This window comes from Ranitomeya variabilis, chromosome 2 (assembly GCF_051348905.1).
Source record: "Ranitomeya variabilis isolate aRanVar5 chromosome 2, aRanVar5.hap1, whole genome shotgun sequence".
NCBI lineage: Eukaryota > Metazoa > Chordata > Amphibia > Anura > Dendrobatidae > Ranitomeya > Ranitomeya variabilis.
In genome coordinates this window covers 55,003,985-55,024,871 of record NC_135233.1, presented here as the reverse complement: position 1 = coordinate 55,024,871, position 20,887 = coordinate 55,003,985, and the positions used below count along the sequence as shown (strand labels likewise).

Sequence of the window (20,887 nt, the reverse complement as noted above, 5' to 3'; positions counted from 1 at the left end):
TTTATCTCAGTCTGATCTAAGAAAAAAATTGCAGATAAGAAGGCAATTAGAGGAATAACATCAATCAGAGTGCAAACCGATTTTTTATAGGATTGCATTCATCTGTTTTAAACGCAGGGGACTATGAGCCCTAGCAGTACTTCTAGCCCAATTACATATTTGATTAAATTCAGAAAATCCCACAGATATTGGTGGGACCGTGTCACAATCTAATGTTTATGGACGTCTCCCAATTCTCAGATAAATGATGTCCGAGAGAAAGTGATCCAGCCTACTGAATTTTAGCTTCTGATTTTCTTGCTCTCCTTGGAAATACGCTGCAGCCGGACGGTAATCCACCGGAGAGCTACCTGATGTGAACGGAGCCCTGTATTGGGGAATGGAGCACCACTAACAAAGACTCAACTTACATGGCCTAAGAATGCATATGAAGGCGTTTTCGACCAGACGTCCAAACTGACATTAACGCTACACATGGTTTTATATTGTGATTATTAGTGCTTATCTTTTACTATCCCTTCACAAACTTGTATGGTGATGTGGACATTCCACCTACCACTGACTTTGTATACACCCTGGCACATATGTACTGAGTCATATATTACTGCACCTGGGAAATTCAGTTGAAATAATCATCAAAACGTAGCATTAACATCTGGCTGCACAGTAAACAATGCTTAAATAAAATCATCATGATTAATGGGTCTGCAAATATTGGCACCATAGGACAAGTGTGTGATTTTTTTTTTCCAGCATATAAGTAATACACATATTTCCTGCACTTTTTTTTTTTTTTTTTTTCAATTACAGATCTGAGCAGCGCGGCCATGAAAAGACCAAAAAAATAAATAAAAAAAATCACTGTTGATATTATCAAGAAGTGGGGCTGCAACCGACAAGTCTATGTCAACAAGAGCAATTTACGCTCCTGTACATACTAGATGATTACTACATGGGTTCAGGTCTGTGAAAGATAAACTGTCAGAGCTGCATAATCGCAGAGGAGTAGAAGTAATATAATAAACTTTTCTTAGAAAAATGCAGAATTTTAAATGCAGATATTTTTGTCATTTTAAGAAAACTTTAAATAAGAATCATCTTTGCCATTTACTAGATTCATTTACTTGCAGGCCGCACACTTGCTATCAAACGAAGTACTGTGATCACAGCAGCATCTGCAATGTTTAAAGCGGGCAGCATTAAAGTTTAAAGGGAACATTTCATATTGGCAAACACTATTTATCAGTAGATTTATGGTTAATCTGCAGGTAAATGGTGTTAAAAATCATGCCTGGCTTACTGGAAGCATGACTACAGAGAGAAAATTAATTTATATCCTCCCTGAAGCCGCTTGCTTTTATAAGCTCTGTGCACACACGCTGTCAATCAATTGGTCAGGGACAGTAAAGTGATCATTCATCAGGCGATGGGCAGCCTGTCCTCAAGAACGCTCGTACACCATTTTTCAGCATAAATGCACCCTTCTCTAATGCTTCAGACATGCCTCCTCTACATCACATACAGAACAGGTCGCGTCTTTCGTCAGCACTCCCAAGACCTACTTGAAGTAGGTTCAGATGAATAGATCTAGAAAACGCTGCACATCTGCAAATTGAGAGTCCTTGGAGTAAACATTTTTCAGAGTGTGCATGCACCAAGAGTTAATTGACACAGTAAAGATTTGGTATTATGCATTTGTACCCGCTAATTAAGAAGAAAACAAAACAAGGAACTGAAGCCATTACTTGTCCTTGATACAAGAAGGGACACGACTGCCTTTCTAAATTGAACATGTAAGATACATTTTGGGAATGATTCAATTATTTTTGCATAGGATATGAATTATAAATTATTTATCAATTATGGGACCATTTATTAGCAAATTATAAGCAATCGTGTTATATCATAAAAATAGTTATCGATTTCTAAATTTAAATATGTGAAGATAACTTCATAAATTAAATAGCTTAGTGAATTTTATGGCTACATATCCATTGATATTAATAAAGACCTATCATATGAATTATTTTGTCATTATTAAATGGAATCTGTCAGGAGGTGTTTGCTATTTAATTTGAGAGCAGCCCGATGTGAGGGCAGAGACACTGATTCCAGCGATGTGTCACTAGGATGTGTGTTGCTTCAACAAAATCAGTGTTTTATCAGTAGGAGATTATCACTAGAGGACTAGATGTCTTGTACTGTCATGTAGTGACTAGGGACTGGGGGTACCAACCTGATCCCTTGAACTAGTGGCCCCCTAGGCTGTTCCTGTCCCCAAAATACCCCAGAAGGTGGAGATGCCAGGGTCACATACCTTACTATGCTCCTATCTCTTAACCCTCATCTCTTCCCTCCCCCACCCACGGAGGCGTCAGGCCGGAGTGTAAAGGATTACGCTAACCAAACTGATAGGGGTAGACAGACAGGGATAAAAGAAAACTACAATCATACAAATACACTCACATTAGAGTGGGAAACAAGGGAGAAATGGGAAGGAGAAACCAAATGGGAGAGGATGAGGATAAACTTGCAAACTAACATCAGGCATAAATCTCCTGAACAACTCTCCAACCACCTAATCCAAACACTTAACTTCTCCTTCAACACCAAACCAGGAAGTGGGAGCTATCACTGGCACCGCCCAAGTGGCAGTGGCAAGCATATATACCAGAGGGGAGTGGCCAACACAGAACAGCTGAGATAATTCAGAATGGAGAGCTCTAGGAGATCAACTGAACGAATTAACCCTTGCAATGACAGAGCAAGAAAAACCTGCACTGTTCAATAGAATGGTAAAGCAGTTCTAATCAGTGCTGGAGTTTGTGTAACCAGACGCAGAGATGCTCTCGCCCCTTTTGCAGTATCCCCTTGACATGTGCCATGTGATCCTCCACATTCATGAGCTTTGTATAACACCGCCCCACCAGCAAATAAAACTAGGATTTTTTTCAAATCCATAGCAAGCAGCTCAGTACATGATACATTGCTAGAACCAAGGTCTCAGATGCTGCATTATGCTGCTTTCAACATAGCAAAAACATGGTGACAGATTCCCTTTAATAGTCTTTAATTTAAAATGAATGACCTCCATAAACAAGAAACTCAATCATGTAATACATGCCAGAGAAAAGTCAAATTATATACTACTATCATTAGTTAAATCAATGCAATGAATGCATGTACATGCTAAAATCCAGAATGACCTCCAATATCATTAATTTACTTCCATATGTCTGCAAAATGATCAAAACAAATTCACGGTTACTTAAGGACGAAAAAAAAAAAATCATGTGAACATGCCTGACAAAAAAGTGAACAACTAAATTGAGCTACTATGCGTAAAGGAAGCATGTGGAAACTGTACATGGCGATGTGGACAGCCAAGTCTTTATGAAAAAAATACTATAAGTACGGACTTGAGTTTCCCCCGGTATCTCGGATAATGAAAGTCTCTTCCCGTACTGTAGATCTCTTTAGGCAGCTACAGTCATAGTAGATTGCAGGCTGCATGAAATCATGGGGCTATATGAAATCAGCAGGGGGATGCCTCCAGGGTGCTCAGTTAAAAAGTTTTCAGTAGCATAACCTTGAAGACAGGAACAGCAGCATAAAAACACGTTTGAAATAGCGCATTTATTTCAGCTTTGCCTACAGCTGGCATATGATTATACCTTTTTTTTTCTTCTTTCCTTTATGTGAAAAAGACAATATACACAAAGCAGTTAGAGCTGCCATTCTCAACAGTGCAGAGATGACATCAATATATTAACTCCTCTGGATATCTATAGTTTGGGTTGAAAAACAAAGAATAGCAGGACCCTGGGTCCAGTGGCCACATGGTCTGTGGTTTCTGGTCCCGAGCACCGCAAAACCATTACTTGGTGCCGCCTCTTATCAGTTGGCCGCTGGAACATCATTACATCAGAAGAGGCACTAGGGATGTCGACAGCAGAAGGAAGTTTGCAGTGCTCTGATTCAGCGGCCAAGGACCACCGACATGGCTACTGGACAGCGTCCACCATGGTGTAGATGCCACAGACACTCCAAAGCACTAGTAGTTTGAGCCCAAAGGTTTTTCTTGTGAACTGATGAAGGTCCAGTGTTAGGACTGAAACGTTTTCTCTTTCTGGATTGCATTTAATCGAATAAAAAAAATTCCTTTTTCTTCATTTACCCAAGTGCCAAGTTCTATATCTACTACTACTTTACATTACAGGATCCCACTTGTACACCGACTATACATTTCTGATATTTCTCATCATTATACCTACCTTAATTTATGGACATTTATGGTTTGATTTCTTTGCCTGTGTGGATTGGGTGGGTTGTGTTACCAACATTTGGTGAGAATTTCATGTCAATAGCACCTTTAGAAATATATTTACGTCCAAAAAACGGTGACAAGTCCAATAGTTATTTCACCCACTGTATAGGTCTATGAGACTGGAAAGTTCGGGGCAGTAGAACCATGGTCTTTCTGGAAGTCAAGTTATGTATTAAAAAAAACCAAAAAAACGAAAACAAGGTAGCCACATCCTAAGATATAGATAACTCACAATGGGAACCATAATGTTGCAGCTGCTTCCTCACCTGACATTGGAGCCTTAGTAACAGTGTTGGAATATGTAGATCAGTCAAGAAGATGCCCGTCGGCCAGAAAGCGCAGACTGATATCTTGGGGGCTGGATGGCAGTGGGGCGGAGAATAAATGTTGGAAAAGAAAAGAGAACATATGGCTGGTTTTAAGGGCGCCACATAAATGGAGAAACCATGATTGTTGGATGGAAAAGGCAAGGAAAGAAGACAACTACAAAATTATATGAATGCTGCAAATGACAATTCTACCAAACTATTGTCGCTCACTGTGGAAAGTATGTCACAACAGTCATCCACTTTCCTGGTGGGAGTGAAGACGTCTTATCACAAGGACTGATTTGTACTGAACCTTATAAGAAGCTTTATGCAAGAATAAAATATTTTTTCCCTAATTTTCTTTAAGGGGTTGTAATAGTAGTTTTGTTCTAAAACTCATGGCAACATTTCTGGTGTAAAAAAAAAAAAAAGAAAGAAAAAAAAAAAAAAAAAAGAACAGCCTTGTTTCCCTTTATCTAATGCAATCCATTTAACACCCTCGCTTTGAGATGAAATATGGCTTTTTGGCCAACACAAGGCAATTCTCTGCAACAGTGTAGAGATCAAAAGAACATAAAAGTACAAAAACCTCTTTATTTTGTCCTCTACAGTAGAGCAGCACATCGTATCGCAGGATCACAGATAGCTGGAGCAGCCAGGAATACACAGTTCCCAGGCCCCGAGCCTTCCCCGCCGCTCTTCAGGGCACGGTCTTTGCGCGGGAAATAACTTCATTTACAAAACTGTTATTCTTTGCCAGAACACCGGCCTTTAGCTGGTTGAGTCGGAGTTTTAGGTCGTCCTCAGACATTACGGTCAGCGGCAGAGCTTTGACTTTGGAAAGAAAGTCCTGGATGATCTTCTCACCTTCCTGTAAAAAGAGGAACAATGTCTTTTTAGAAGACCATCTAGTGCACTGATGCAAAACAAGCGGATACAAAAAATTTGGCGCAATTATTGGACAACTCACAGCCCACAGTGAAAGAGAATCTGTCATCAGGTTTTTGCTACCGCATCTGCCAGAGGCATGATGTAGGGGCAGAGATCCTGATTCCAGCAATATGCCACTTACTGGGCTGCTTGTTGCAATTGTGATAAATCAGATTTCTCTGCTGCAGATGTAGCAGTTCTCTGAATGCTGAGCTCTGTATAACCCCGCCCACACCACTGATTGGCTGCTTTCCATGTACAGCTGCCAATCAGTGGTGAGGGCGCGGTTGGACTACCTGGCATTACTAGTCCTCTAGTGATAATCTCCTGCTCATAAAAGTGATTTTACCAAAACTACAGCAAGCAGCCCATCAAGTGACATATTGCAGGAATTTAGTAGGGTCTCTCTCCATACATCATTTTTAAGTGGCAAAAATCTGGTGTCAGATTTCCTGTAAGCAAGGTGCAAAAAGTTTCTAAATCACCTAGGCCCAATTCATCAGAATTCCAGTGCAAAACCGATTGAAACGTGGCAATTTGCAAACTTTTGACGTATGTTGTTCCGGACAGCACTGTCAACTTTGCGGGAAAATGTGGGAAGATTAACTGGGAGGGGGCACGATCAAGGAAAGCCAACAAATTCATCATAATATACACCACAAAAGTGAGTTCATTTGCAACAGAAATGTACGAACGCCTCTGACTCGAGTATATTTCTTGCTAGCTGAAAGCTGCGCCAAATTCAGTAATAGGCATAGGTCTCTTAATGAAATTGGTACATCTTACTTCAGCGCACTCTTCATCAAGATGGCTGGACAAAAACACATCAGTCTTGATGAATTGGAGCCCAAGTGGGGTGAAAGGCAGGCAAGATTTTTTTTTTTTGGCCACAAATTGATAGTGATGCATTTAGCTTAGAAGACCACCCCCAATATATTGTTCATCCACTATTCTATGCTGCCCTGCGTATAGAAATAATCAACATAAAAAGCTGAGTAACAGGTCATAGATTGAATTACTTCTCTTGTACGGTCTATTATAATGGAGGCGCACTCATAATATTGCAGGTTTCAGAGCTGAAGTCTCCAGCATTCCTTCTCCTTTGTATTTTGAGAAGTGTTTCCCCTTACACCAGACCCTGTATAGTTTTATAATGTAGGAATGATTTACCTTATTTCTGCACTATGCGTTCAACGTGGCTGATCAAAACAGTCGACAAGCTTCCTGACATACACCTCTAACAGCAGAACCCCGCATTGGGCCATCTTTTTTTTTTTAAAGCAGTAAAAAGTGCAATTTAACACTAAATGATTGCTGATAAAAAGTTGCTTAAAAGGGAATCTGTCAGCAAATTTTCACACCTCAAAACTTTTTTTTGCTTACATTTGAATTGATATGCAAATGAGGCTGAAGGACTATGGTAGATCTGAAACCTCTGTCACTCCAGCTCTATTCCCCGCTCAGCGCAGCCTTTTCCTGATTGACTGTAAGCACCTTTACCTGAAGTCCCATAGCATAGAGGTTGTCAGTCAAGCAGGAGGAGGCGGCGCTGAGTGAGGACTAGAGCTGGAGTGACAGAGTCTTCAGATCTACCATAGCTCTTAAGCCTCATTCACATATCAATTCAAATACTGATTTCTAAGTAAAGGAGAAACAGACCGGCCATGTAAAAACACTGCTGGACTTGTTTTTGAAAGAGCTACATGTGCATATATGTAGTTGGGTGGGGTGAATTCCTTCTGACAGATTTTATTTTACAGGTAAACTATACCAATATCTCTGTCCTTCGTTTAAAAAAAAAAAATTAAAATGTCAGCCATGCCACAAACCTGTTTCTCTACGTGACGTTTCTTACAGACTGGTTCATCCTCATTGTCCCCTCCGGTTCCGACGAACTGGAATTCTTCTAGCTCCAAGGCCTTTGCTTTGGCATTCTCAATCACGTGCTTTGGGAAGTTAGCCAGCTCCGCTACATGTATCCCAAAACTCTGGTCACAAACACCTGAGTAATACAAAAACGACAGATCACAAAAGGTGAGAAAGATGGTGCTCCAATCTATCATCACTACTCCGTTCTCTTTTCTATCTTTTGTCACACAGTATAGTGAGAAAGTAAACGACAACAGCAACCACCATTTGTAATGTGCTTGTCTCACACAAGGGACTCAAAGGGTGGTGGAAAAAAACAAATGGCAGCTTAGCTTTTCTAAACGTTAATATCTAAATGACTTTACAAGACATTAGCGTACAACAAATGTAATTTCAAAAATTGATTTTGCAGCATCTGGGGGAAAAAAAAAAAAAAAAAAAAGAACCTCCACTGATCCAGCTGTTCCTGGTGTTGTGGATGTGATCAGTTTTAGAACATAACACAGATCCGTCCACTGTATAGTGGCTGCAGAGGGGCACTGTGCACAGGACCATATTCGAATGAATGAGCTACTCTGCAGCGGAAACTATATAGTTGACTGTGGGGTTTTGATCACATCCGTAACAGCGAGTCAGAGACAAATAGTTTGACAAAATGAAATAAACATTTCTGGTTGCACAGGTAGTCCACCTCCTTCAAGATGACAAGAATGTTTGCTGCGTCCTAGTACAATATCAACTGCATGAAGCAGATACCAGGACATGGATCGTTAGACGATGAAAGGCGAAAGGGCATTAGCATCGGTATCTGCTCCTTTGTGCGAGGAGGATCAGGAGACCTACCTACCAAATGATCTCCAGTGACTACTGGTGTGCAGGTTTCTCACCAAATGGTCACAATCCAATTCAATGAGGGTGACAGGAGGGCCTGATTTTCTGTAGTGGGACCTATCACAGCCAAGCACAGGGCAGTTTCATTTGGCATTTTCCAAAAAACTCCATAGTAGACAGCCGACAATTTTCTGCACAGATGAGAGGTTCACACTGAGCACAAGTGACAGACGTGAAAGAGCCTTGAGACACTGTGGCAGTCGTTATGTTAGCTGCATCATAATCCAGCAAGATCAGTTGGGCAGGGATGGTCTCCATATTCTTGGAGTATCGCACAATCCTCCACATGATGATCAATGGTACTCTGACTCCTATCGAATATATGGAAGAAATCTTCAGAGCTAATGTAAGACCTTACGCTGGTGCAGGTAGCTCTGGGTTACTCTTGGTACAGGATAATGCCTGGCCTCGTGTAGTCAGAGGATGATGAAGACGTTGATACCATTGTCTGGCCACCACATTCCTCACATCTGAATCTAACTGGGAACCTCTGGGACATTATGTATCAGTGCATCCAACACCATCAAGCCATGCCATAAGTGTTGTGGAGGCAGTAAGCCAAACCTCTGACTCAGACTCCTCAATTTCCATGACACCAACTGACTCCACAGCCCTGCATTGCCATGACTGTCCAGATCACCAATACATGAATCCAAGTCAAGGAGAAGTTTCATCAGAAGCATACCAAGTTGTCAGGTACATAGGACACACACACATATTACTGTATCACATAAGATGCAGTGATGAAATTAGTAGGTAATTGGATTTGTCAGTGATTTCAAATTTTTTACTTCTTATTTTGGGTGACGAGACAGATAAATACACTATGTGGTTTGGACGGGTACTTCCTAAGGCTAGGTTCACATTGCGTTAGTGCAGTCCGTTCAACGCATGCGTTAAACTAACTGCGCTAACGCAAGTGCCTTTTAAAGATCGCGTTATGCGATCGTGCTAGCGCAGATGCTCCATCTGCGCTAGCGGTGACGGACCCCTGAACGCTGCAGACCGCGTCCGAGGATCCGTCACAGAATGACGGCACATCGCTAATGCATGCCGATTATGACATGTGTTATCGATGCACTACATAATGGCAGTCAATGGGTGCGCTAACGCATCCATTACATAGCGTTAGTGCCGCTATGTAACGGATGCCGTCAGCGCATTGCCATTGACGCAATGTGAACCCAGCCTTACATGCACAGCTCAACATCTGCTAAAACTGCGTAAAGCAATGAGAACACCAGTTCTACAGTCTATCCCCTTACACTGTGTGCAGAATTATTAGGCAAGTTGCATTTTGATCACATGATACTTTTTATACATGTTGTCCTACTCCAAGCTGTTCAGGCTTGAGAGCCAACTACCAATTAAGTAAATCAGGCGATTTGCATGTCTGTAATGAGGAGGAGTGTTGTCTAATGACATAAAAACCCTATATAAGGTGTGCTTAATTATTAGGCAACTTCCTTTCCTTTGGCAAAATGGGTCAGAAGAGAGATTTGACGGGCTCTGAAAAGTCCAAAATAGTGAGATGTCTTGCAGAGGGATGCAGCAGTCTTGAAATTGACAAACCTTTGAAGCGTGATCACCGAACAATCAAGCGTTTCATAGCAAATAGCCAACAGGGTCGCAAGAAGCGTGTTGGGCAAAAAAGGCACAAAATAACTGCCCATGAATTGAGGAAAATCAAGCGTGAAGCTGCCAAGATGCCATTTACCACCAGTTTTGCCATATTTCAGAGCTGCAACGTTACTGGAGTAACAAAAAGCACAAGGTGTGCAATACTCAGGGACATGGCCAAGGTAAGGAAGGCTAAAAAACGACCACCTTTGAACAAGAAACGTAAGATAAAACGTCAAGACTGGGCCGAGAAATATCTTAAGACTGACTGTTCAAAGGTTTTATGGACTGATGAAATGAGAGAGACTCTTGATGGGCCAGATGGATGGACCAGAGGCTGGATCAGTAAAGGGCAGAGAGCTGCACTCCGACTCAGACGCCAGCAAGGTGGAGGTGGGGTACTGGTATGGGCTGGTATCATCAAAGATGAACTTGTGGGACCTTTTCGGGTTGAGGATGGAGTGAAGCTCAACTCCCAGACCTACTGCCAGTTTCTGGAGGACAACTTCTTCAAGCAGTGGTACAGGAAGAAGTCGATATTGTTCAAGAAAAACATGATTTTCATGCAGGACAATGCTCCATCACATGCCTCCAACTACTCCACAGCGTGGCTGGCCAGTAAAGGTCTCAAAGAAGAAAAAATAATGACATGGCCCCCTTGTTCACCTGATCTGAACCCCATAGAGAAAACAGTCCACCTCTCGGAACAGTGTCTGGGAGGCTGTGGTGGCTTCTGTACGCAATGTTGATCGTAAACAGATCAAGCAACTGACAGAATCTATGGATGGAGGCTGTTGAGCGTCATCATAAAGAAAGGTGGCTATATTGGTCATTCATATTTTTGGGTTTTGTTTTTGCATGTCAGAAATGTTTATTTCTAAATTTTGTGCAGTTATATTAGTTTACCTGGTGAAAATAAACAAGTGAGATGGGAATATATTTGTTTTTTATTAAGTTGCCTAATAATTCTGCACAGTAAGGGTATGTGCACACGTCAGGATTTCTTGCAGAAATTTCCTGAAGAAAACCGGAAATTTTCTGCAAGAAATCCGCATTTTTTTTTTTGCGTTTTTTTCCGGGTTTTTTTCGCGGTTTTTTTTTAGCATTTTGCAAGCGTAATTAGCTTGCAGAATGCTAAAGTTTTCCAAGCGATCTGTAGCATCGCTTGGAAAACTGACTAACAGGTTGGTCACACTTGTCAAACATAGTGTTTGACAAGTGTGACCAACTTTTTACTATAGATGCTGCTTATGCAGCATCTATAGTAAAAGATAGAATGTTTAAAAATAAAAAAAAAAATAAAAAAATGGTTATACTCACCCTCTGCAGACAGCCGATATCCTCAGCGGCGTCCGTTCCTATAGATGGTGTGGTTCAGGACCTTCGATGACGTCGCGGTCACGTGAGCGGTCACATGACCGGTCTCGCGACCAATCACAAGACAGCGACGTCATCGCAGGTCCTTCACCACACCATCTATAGGAACCGAAGCGGCAGCATGCACCTAAGAGGCGGGAAGACTCCGGGGGCCATCGAAGGTGAGTATATGACTATTTTTTATTTTAATTCTTTTTTTTTGACCAATTATATGGTGCCCAGTCCGTGGAGGAGAGTCTCCTCTCCTCCACCCTGGGTACCAACCGCACATAATCTGCTTACTTCCCGCATGGTGTGCACAGCCCCGTGCGAGAAGTAAGCAGATCAATGCACTCCTAGGTGTGCGGAATCCCCGCAATTCCGCAAATTTAATGAACATGTTGCTTTTTTCTCCGCAATGCGATTTTTTCGCGGAAAAAAAATGCAGCATGTGCACAAAATATGCGGAATACACTGAAAATAATGGGAGGCATATATAAGCGTTTTTTCGCGTTTTTATAGCGAAAAAACGCGAAAAAAACGCGAAAAATACTGAACGTGTGCATATGGTCTAATAGTTACCTGCACAAACAGATATCCTCCTAAGATAGCCAAATCTAAAAAACCCCACTCCAACTTCAAAAAAATATTAAGCTTTGATATTTATGAGTCTTTTGGGTTGATTGAGAACATAGTTGTTGATCAATAATAAAAATAATCCTCTAAAATACAACTTGCCTAATAATTCTGCACACAGTGTAGATGCCATTGGCAATAGTGACAGTGGCATCTAAGTGGTTAGACAGAGGCAGGAAGCTCCCTCTGCCATGCAGCGCCCTCTCTCCTCTCCCCACCCAATTATGGTGTAATGTAACAGTGTGGGGTGCAAACAATGTCCTTCAGGGCAGGGCTGCGGTTCTAGTCTGTATTTATTTTACTCTCATATCACCATTAATTCCACAGCGCTTTACAGATATTATCATCATTGTCCCCATTGGGGCTCACAATCTAGATTCCCTATCATTAGGTCTTTAGAGTGAGGGAAGAAGCCGGAGAACCCATAGGAAATCCACGCAAACATGGGGAAAACATACAAATTCCTTGCAGATGTTGTCCTTGGTGGGATGTGAACCAAGGACTCCAGCGCTGCAAAGCAAGAGTCTAATTAATTGTCAAGAGTTATGCCAACAGGCATAATATGCTGCAATATTGAATAATATTATATGAGTGATCAGACTCTTTTAAGGTCAAGTCCCCTAGTGGGACTAAAAAAAAGTGAAAGGAAAAATAAGTTTTTCAGTGTGTCTTTTACATACCATATATACTCGAGTATAAGCCGAGATTTTCAACCCAAATTTTTGGGCTGAAAGTGCCCCCTCGGCTTATACTCGAGTCACGGTCGGCGGCAGGGTCGGCGGGTGAGGGGGAGAGGGCGCTGAGGTATACTTACCTGCTTCCAGGGCTCCTGGCGCTCCCCCTGCCCGTCCCACGGTCTCCGGGTGCCGCAGCTCTTCCCCTGTTCAGCGGTCACGTGGGACCGCTCATTAGAGAAATGAATATGGACTCCACTCCCATAGGGGCGGAGCCGCCTATTCATTTCTCTAATCAGCTGTGCCGGTGACCGCTGACAGAGGAAGAGGCTGCGGCACCGAAGACCAGCTGTCCGGGGGAAGGAGCCAGGGACGCCGGGAGCAGGTATTACATATTCACCTGTCCTCGTTCCACACGCCGGGCGCCGCTCTGTCTTCCCAGCGTCTCTCTCTCCGCACTGACTGTGCAGGTCAGAGGGTGCGATGACGCATATAGTGTGCGCGCCGCCCTCTGCCTGATCAGTCAGTGCAGAGAGACGCCGGGACGGGACGCTGAGGAGCTGCAAGCAACAGAGGTGAGTATGTCGTTTTTTTATTTTTATTGCAGCAGCAGCACAGCTTTCTATGGCACAGCTTTCTATGGCACAGCTTTCTATGGCACATCTATGGGGCAATAATGAACGGTGCAGAGCACTATATGGCACAGCTATGGGGCAATAATGAACGGTGCAGAGCACTATATGGCACAGCTATGGGGCAATAATGAACGGTGCAGAGCACTATATGGCACAGCTGTGGGGCAATAATGAACGGTGCAGAGCACTATATGGCACAGCTGTGGGGCAATAATTAACAGTGCAGAGCACTATATGGCACAGCTATGGGGCAATAATGAACGGTGCAGAGCACTATATGGCACAGCTATGGGGCAATAATGAACGGTGCAGAGCACTATATGGCACAGCTGTGGGGCAATAATGAACGGTGCAGAGCACTATATGGCACAGCTATGGGGCAATAATGAACGGTGCAGAGCACTATATGGCACAGCTGTGGGGCAATAATGAACGGTGCAGAGCACTATATGGCACAGCTATGGGGCAATAATGAACGGTGCAGAGCACTATATGGCACAGCTATGGGGCAATAATGAACGGTGCAGAGCACTATATGGCACAGCTATGGGGCAATAATGAACGGTGCAGAGCACTATATGGCACAGCTGTGGGGCAATAATGAACAGTGCAGAGCACTATATGGCACAGCTATGGGGCCATAATGAACGGTATGGAGCATCTATTTTTATTTTTGAAATTCACCGGTAGCTGCTGCATTTTCCACCCTAGGCTTATACTCGAGTCAATAAGTTTTCCCAGTTTTTTGTGGCAAAATTAGGGGGGTCGGCTTATACTCGAGTATATACGGTAACGACCAAACCTTAATTACAGAAATGGCACATTACTTAATCTGCACAGTGGATGCGATGATGAGAAGAAAAAAGTAACTGTGGCAAAAGCAAAATTACTGCTTTTGCTTCTTTCATTCATGTGCCTCCCAAAAACCTTAATAAAACAATTAAAAAAAAAAAACCTTGACCCCCCCTCCCTTCCCCTACCCAACAAAAAAAAAAATGCATTTTCAAAACATATCTACACGAAAGTGGTGCCATGGAAAAATACAAAAGAAACAAGCTCTCGCAATCATTGTTGGTTTTTCCCATTTCGGTCAGACACCAGTAACACATGCTGCACTTCATGTGTAAGTACACTTGGCACCACGGATGTGCTATAACCTTGCGACATTTAATTATACCGCCAGCTAGCTGCAACAATAAATCTTCAATATCGTCCCTAGAATAAGAAGAGCGATCTGAGACTTGGTCTAATAAAATCCATCTTTCACACTAGAGCCGGTCCTTACTCCGCTCCCTGTAACTTGCATGCAGCTAAGCAGTCATGCTGCCCAACATGCCCCTAGGGAAACTTCTAGAAGAGCCCGATAAAACCATCTATAGACTTTTATCCTATTTGATGATTAGAAGAAGATAAAATAAGAAAATGAAGCAACTGCTCATAGCAAAATGTAAAACAGCTTCTACAAGGAAACGGATACTATATTTCCTCTCTATATAGTCTCATAGAAACATATTCTAAAGATCCAGATTTTGGTAACGGTGATAGAATATTCCACCATGTAGAGCAAGGAATTGAAGCATTTTTCTTCCCAATGTTTGCTAGCATTTCATACAGATACAGTATGGTCTGATCTCCTTTTTAATGAATGGTCCTGTGACAATATGAGAACGTTCCATCATCTCACTTCTTCCTGTAGAGTTCCACTCATTATGGGAGTTCCAGTTTTCATACAGTTTCTGCTTTTATGCAGAGATATCCATACTGTATCTCTGAATACGACCTCCACAATAAGGCATGAGATACTTTTATTGCACTGCATTAGGCTATGTCTCCACGTTCAGGATTCCCTGCGCTTTGGACGCAGCGGATACCCCGCTCCGCCCAAAGTGCCGCCCCCTGTGATTCCACATGTGTTCATTGAACACATGCGGAATCACAGCATCGTATTCATAGACTGGGTTATTTATCTTGCGGAGACGGAGCGTCTCCGCAAGATAAATAGACATGCTGCGGTCTATAAAGACGCGCCACATGTCCGGTTACGCAGGGCTGCCGCATGCAGTCCTGAACGCACAGTGGAGAAGGGATTTCATAAAATCCCCTCCACTATGCTGTAACATCTGGACCCTGCGGATTGGAGGCTGTGGATGTACGCAAATCCTGAAGGTTTCCTGACCGTGGAAACAGTCTTAAGGAGGAAGGTCCTGGCAAGGCTGTACATACAGCTCTGGCAAAAATTAAGAGACCACCACATCAAAACCCTGTCATGGGCAGCCCAATCTCCAGACCTGAACCCCAATGAAAACCTCTGGAACGTAATCAAGAGGATGACGAATAGTAACAAGCCATCAAACAAAGAAGAACTGCTTACATTTTTGCGCCAGAAGCAGTGTGAAAGACTGGTGGAAAGCATGCCAAGACACATGAAAGCTGTGATTAAAAATCATGGTTATTCCACAAGATATTGATTTCTGAACTCTTCCTGAGTTAAAACATTAGTATTGTTGTTTCTAAATGATTATGAACTTGTTTTCTTTGCATTATTTGAGATCTGAAAGCACTTTCAGAAAAAAAAATACAAAACTTATTGCTTGGAAATTCAGAGACATGTCAGAAGTTTATGGAATAAATGAAAAATTTACATTTTACTCACAAAAATACATATAAAGAGAAAAATCAGCCAAACTGAACATTTTGCAATGGTCTCTTAATTTTTGCCAGAGCTGTAGATATTTAACTTTACATTGTCTGCAGAAATGAGTAGAGTTCAATTACTTTACAATCATCTGGTTTCTTCTTAACACTTGTCAAATGGCAGTGGAAACCAAAAATGTGTCAATGTCAATAGGAATTCGGAAAGTGAATCACTTCATGCAAGACCCTTATACAGTCTATGGTGGCTCAGTGGTTAGCACTGTTGCTTTGCAGGACTGAGGTCCTGGGTTCCAATCCCACCAAGGACAACATTTGCAAGGGATTTGAGTGGGTTTCCTCTGGGTCCTCCGTTTTCCTCCCACATGCCAAAGACATACTGATAGGGAATCTAGATTGTGAAACCATATGAGGACAGTGCCGATAATGGCTGTGGAATTAATGGCGCTATATAAGTGAGGAAAATAAATAAATATCTGTGTTTGAATCTCAATACCTGGTCCACTGGAGTCCTGAGGTCAGGTATTGCGATCGTTGCACACATCATATAATAGGAACCTGTGACTTCAGACTTGCCAAGATTGCTGGTATTAATACAATCTAATCACCCACAATCATTAGTGCCGTAGTTCAGCATGCAGATTAAAGTGGGATGAATTAATTATAATCATCGGCACATTATCCAGTCCCTTTGTAATAAAGTATTTCTTTTGAAAGCACAAATATCATTGCCTGATGTACGTTTGAGGCTGCCGCAGTACGGAGAGAAAATGCAATTACCAGAAAGTCCCAAAACAAACAGATCAATGACCAGTGCACTGGCAAGACTTTAACTTAATGTCATCAAAACTCCTCACACCGGTAAAATAAAAGAGCAATCGGAAGGTAATATACACCTAACAAAGCAAACACTTCAACACCATTGATATTTCAAGGAACATCACTGTGAGGTTTATTTATTACAGTAACGTCCTGCTGCAAATAAGTTCTGGGAACCGCGCAGGACAAGCTTCAAAATAATGGGGTTTGGAGAGATGTGCATGTGTTGGACACAATTCTATTTACACACTATTCTATGGACGTTGCATGAAAAAAAAGAAAAAGAAAAAAAGAGGGCTATTTATTATACTCTGTATAATCTGAAACTATTAAAGGGATCAATATAAAATATATTGTAGTAATTAGGAATACAACCTAAAATAAGTGCTGATCAGTACCTTTCATTGTCACAAACTGCTTTGCAAGGGTATAATAGAGGTGAAGTTTTACTGCAAATCTATACTTCATGAAAGCTGAATACGAGACCTGTGGGAGCTATAGTGCCCATACTTGCTGCCGTTAAGATTTCCCATAAGAAATGGCTAAATAGAAGTGACAAAAGAGAACTTATATAGACATAAATATTGGCGCTTTCTCGCATTCTAAGAATATTTACGTCCGCTATATATTCGCCATACAAGCAGTGACCATGACGTACAGTGCCAATAAGTGGGGGAGGCAGAGTTGCAGACCGTTACCTGTTTGGATCCGATAGAGCATGGTGAGCGTTTCATCCGTCGTTAGAGCCGTAACGTGTAGATTGTTGACTGTAGGCACTTGGTCGGCCAGAGCCGTCAGTTCATGGAAGTGAGTGGCAAACATGCAAAAGGCCTGGATTTTTGTAGAGATGTACTCGGAGATAGCCCATGCTAGTCCAAAGCCATCGTAGGTGGAGGTCCCTCTGCCCAGTTCATCGATGATAATCAGGGAGTTCTCTGTGGCTGATCTGCAATGAATTCAACTAAATCAGGGCTTCAGATGGCAACAAGGAAGATGCTGGGCATACATGGATGCCTTGCCTGCATTCTCCCATATACAGATGTGATAAGTGATAATTATGTGTGAACTGTGTGCAAGCAAATGAAGGGAACATATAGAACACAGTAGGGTATAACTCCGCACGCCATCTATATATTCAGCAATCTTCTGCGTGCCAGGGATACATTGTGTATTCAGTAGTGCAGTGTAACATTTTACAGATGATGCTTTCTGGTCTGATTTTAGATTTTGCAATGTGTAATGTGGAGTGGTAATACGGAGGGTGTAGAAACAAGCGTGAGGTCAAACCCCCATATATACCCTAACAAAAACACACACACAAAAAAGCACAACACGCTTCATGGTAGTATTAAATATGCATAAATCAAGCAAAAATAAATAAACTCAATGATATTACGGTAACTTTATCTCCTGAACTGAGCTAGGACTCTCAAAGACTGCAAAAATCAGTTTTGAGCAAGAAGAAGGGCTTTCAGCTCCCTGAGGGATTAATCGTCTATGCTGCCCTGAGGGTTAGAGACAGAGGAAGAGAGACCGAGATGGTGCAGCTGTTTCTATTCTTTTATCTCCCCATAGAGATGGATTCAAGGCTACACTGCTTAATACTACAATAAAACTGTCCACCATGCTGCTGCTTATGAGGATCTGCTACAGAGAGGAGAGGAGATCCTGCCCCCCTAAGTTCTGTGGATAGTAAACAGGGCAGTGGAGTCGGTAAGCCAAACCTCTGACTCTTCAATTTCCCTGACTCTTGACTCCAATTCCACGACTCCGACCCCAGGTCACTACTGAGCATGCACAAAAAGTGCAGCACAGATTTATCCAAACTAAAAGACTAGATCCATAGATCAGGAACAGAACAGACATTTATAGGACAATTCATAACTTTCCCAAATTATACAAAAAAATTTACATCACATCCTGTATTGTACTACTGTACCCAAGTTATTATATATTTTAGGAGTTGGTCCATTATATACAGGCTTCACCAAAATAGACACACTCCGACTCCACAGCCATGCAGGAAAAGCATCATATCAGCTTGTCTTTAGCAGGGAACATACAGGTGCTTCTTGCAAAATTAGAATATCATCAAAAATTTAATTTCAGTTCCTTAATACAAAAAGTGAAACTCATATATAGAGTCATTACAAACAGCGTGATCTACTTCAAGTGTTTATTTCTGTTAATGTTGATGATTATGGCTTTCAGCCAATGAAAATCCAAAAGTCATTATTCTCAGTAAATTAGAATAATTAAAAAAACACCTGCAAAGGCTTCCTAAGCGTCTAAAAATGTCCCCTAGTCTGTTTCAGTAGGGTCCACAATTATGGGGAATACTGCTGACTTGACAGATGTCCAGAAGGCAGTCATTGACACACTCCACAAGGAGGGTAAGCCACAAAAGGTCATTGCTAAAGAAGCTGGCTGTTCACAGAGTGCTGTGTCCAAGCATATTAATGGAAAGGGTAAAAGTGTGGTAGAAAAAGGCGCACAAGCAATCAGGATAACCGCAGCCTTGAAAGGATTGTTAAGAAAAGGCCTTTCAAAAATTTTGGGGAGATTCACGAGGAGTGGACTGCTGCTGGAGTCATTGCTTCAAGGGCCATCACCCACAGACATATCCAGGACATGGGCTACAAGTGTCATATTCCTTGTGTCAAGCCTCTCATGACCAATAGACAACACGAGAAGTGTCTTATCTAGGCCAAGGAGAAAAAGAACTGGACTGTTGCTCAGTGGTCCAAGATGTTGTTTTCAGATGAAAGCTAATTTTGCACTTTATTTGGCAACAAAGGTCCCAGAGTCTGGAGGAAGAGTGGAGAGGCCACAATCCAAGCTGCTGGAGGCCTAGTGTGAAGTTTCCACAATCAGTGATGGTTTGGGGAGCCATGTCATCTGCTGGTTTAGGTCCACTGTGTTTTATCAAGACCAAAGTCAGCGCAGCCGTCTACCAGGACATTTTAGAGCACTTCATGCTTCCTTCTGCCGACAAGCTTTTTGGCGATGGAAATTTCGTTCTCCTGCAGGACTTGGCACCTGTCCACACTGCCAAAAGTACCCATACCTGGTTTACAAACAACAGTATCACTGTGCGTGATTGGCAGCAAACTCGCCTGACCTTAATCCCATACAGAATCTATGGGATATTGTCAGGAGGAAGATGAGACACCAGACCCAACAATGCAGATGAGCTGAAGGCTGTTATCAAAGCAACCTGGGCTTCCATAACCCCTCAGCAGTGCCACAGGCTGATCGCCTCCATGCCACACTGCATTGATGCAGTAACTGATGCAAAAGGAGCCCTGACCAAGTATTGAGTGCATTTGCTGAACATACATTTCAGTAGGCCAATATTTCGGATTTTAAAATCATTTTTCAAGCTGCTGTTATAAAGTATTCTAATTTACTGAGATGATGACTTTTGGGTTTTCACTGGCTGCAAGTCATAATCATTAACATAAATAAACACTTGAAATAGATCACTCTGTAATGACTCTAATAAATGAGTTTCACTTTTTGGATTGAAGAACTGAAATAAATTAACTTTTTGATGATATTCTAATTTTGTGAGAAGCACCTGTAGATCAATACATATAGGGACTGGAGGAAAAAAAACAGGTGGGAAAAAGCAGAAACCTTACTACTTCTCATGTATATACAACTTATTTTGATTAGTCACCTGACAACAGGTACGTTATAAAGGCACTAAAAAAATATATTATAAATATATATATATACTAGCTGTACTACCCGGCTTCGCCCGGGTTAATGACTGCTGTTAGCAAAATAGAATGTGTTAACAAAAATTTATTCTGCACACAAAAACCACAAAACAAATAGATAGAAATGTAATTATTAAAAGGCAAAAACTAAGCAAATAGAAGCATTTCACAACATATATTAGCTTTGTTATACTGAGAATGTCTTTGTTGCCTATATTAACCAATCAGAGCTCAGGTTAATTAACTGTAGCAAAATAGAAGCTGAGCTGTGATTGGTTGCTATTGGCAGCCTGATAAATCCCCAGCCAACAGGAAGCCCTCCCCCCTGGCAGTATATATTAGCTCACACATACACATAATAGACAGGTCATGTGACTGACAGCTGCCGTATTTCCTATATGGTACATTTGTTGCTCTTGTAGTTTGCTTATTAATCAGATTTTTA

General features: G+C 41.9%; 1 protein-coding gene across 2 annotated transcripts in view; it reads right to left on the bottom strand.

The window, feature by feature from the left end:
• Positions 1-5,209: 5,209 nt before the first annotated feature.
• Positions 5,210-20,887, bottom strand: part of MSH2 (mutS homolog 2) — a 200,110-nt gene continuing 184,432 nt past the window's right edge. For both annotated transcript variants that reach the window (XM_077282435.1, XM_077282436.1), the window contains 3 exons: positions 17,416-17,663; positions 7,395-7,567; positions 5,210-5,506 (listed from right to left, as the gene is read on the bottom strand). In XM_077282435.1, coding sequence (XP_077138550.1) covers positions 5,336-5,506; positions 7,395-7,567; positions 17,416-17,663 — 592 coding nt within the window. In that variant the 3' untranslated portion in view covers positions 5,210-5,335. The remainder of the gene's footprint in view (positions 5,507-7,394; positions 7,568-17,415; positions 17,664-20,887) is intronic.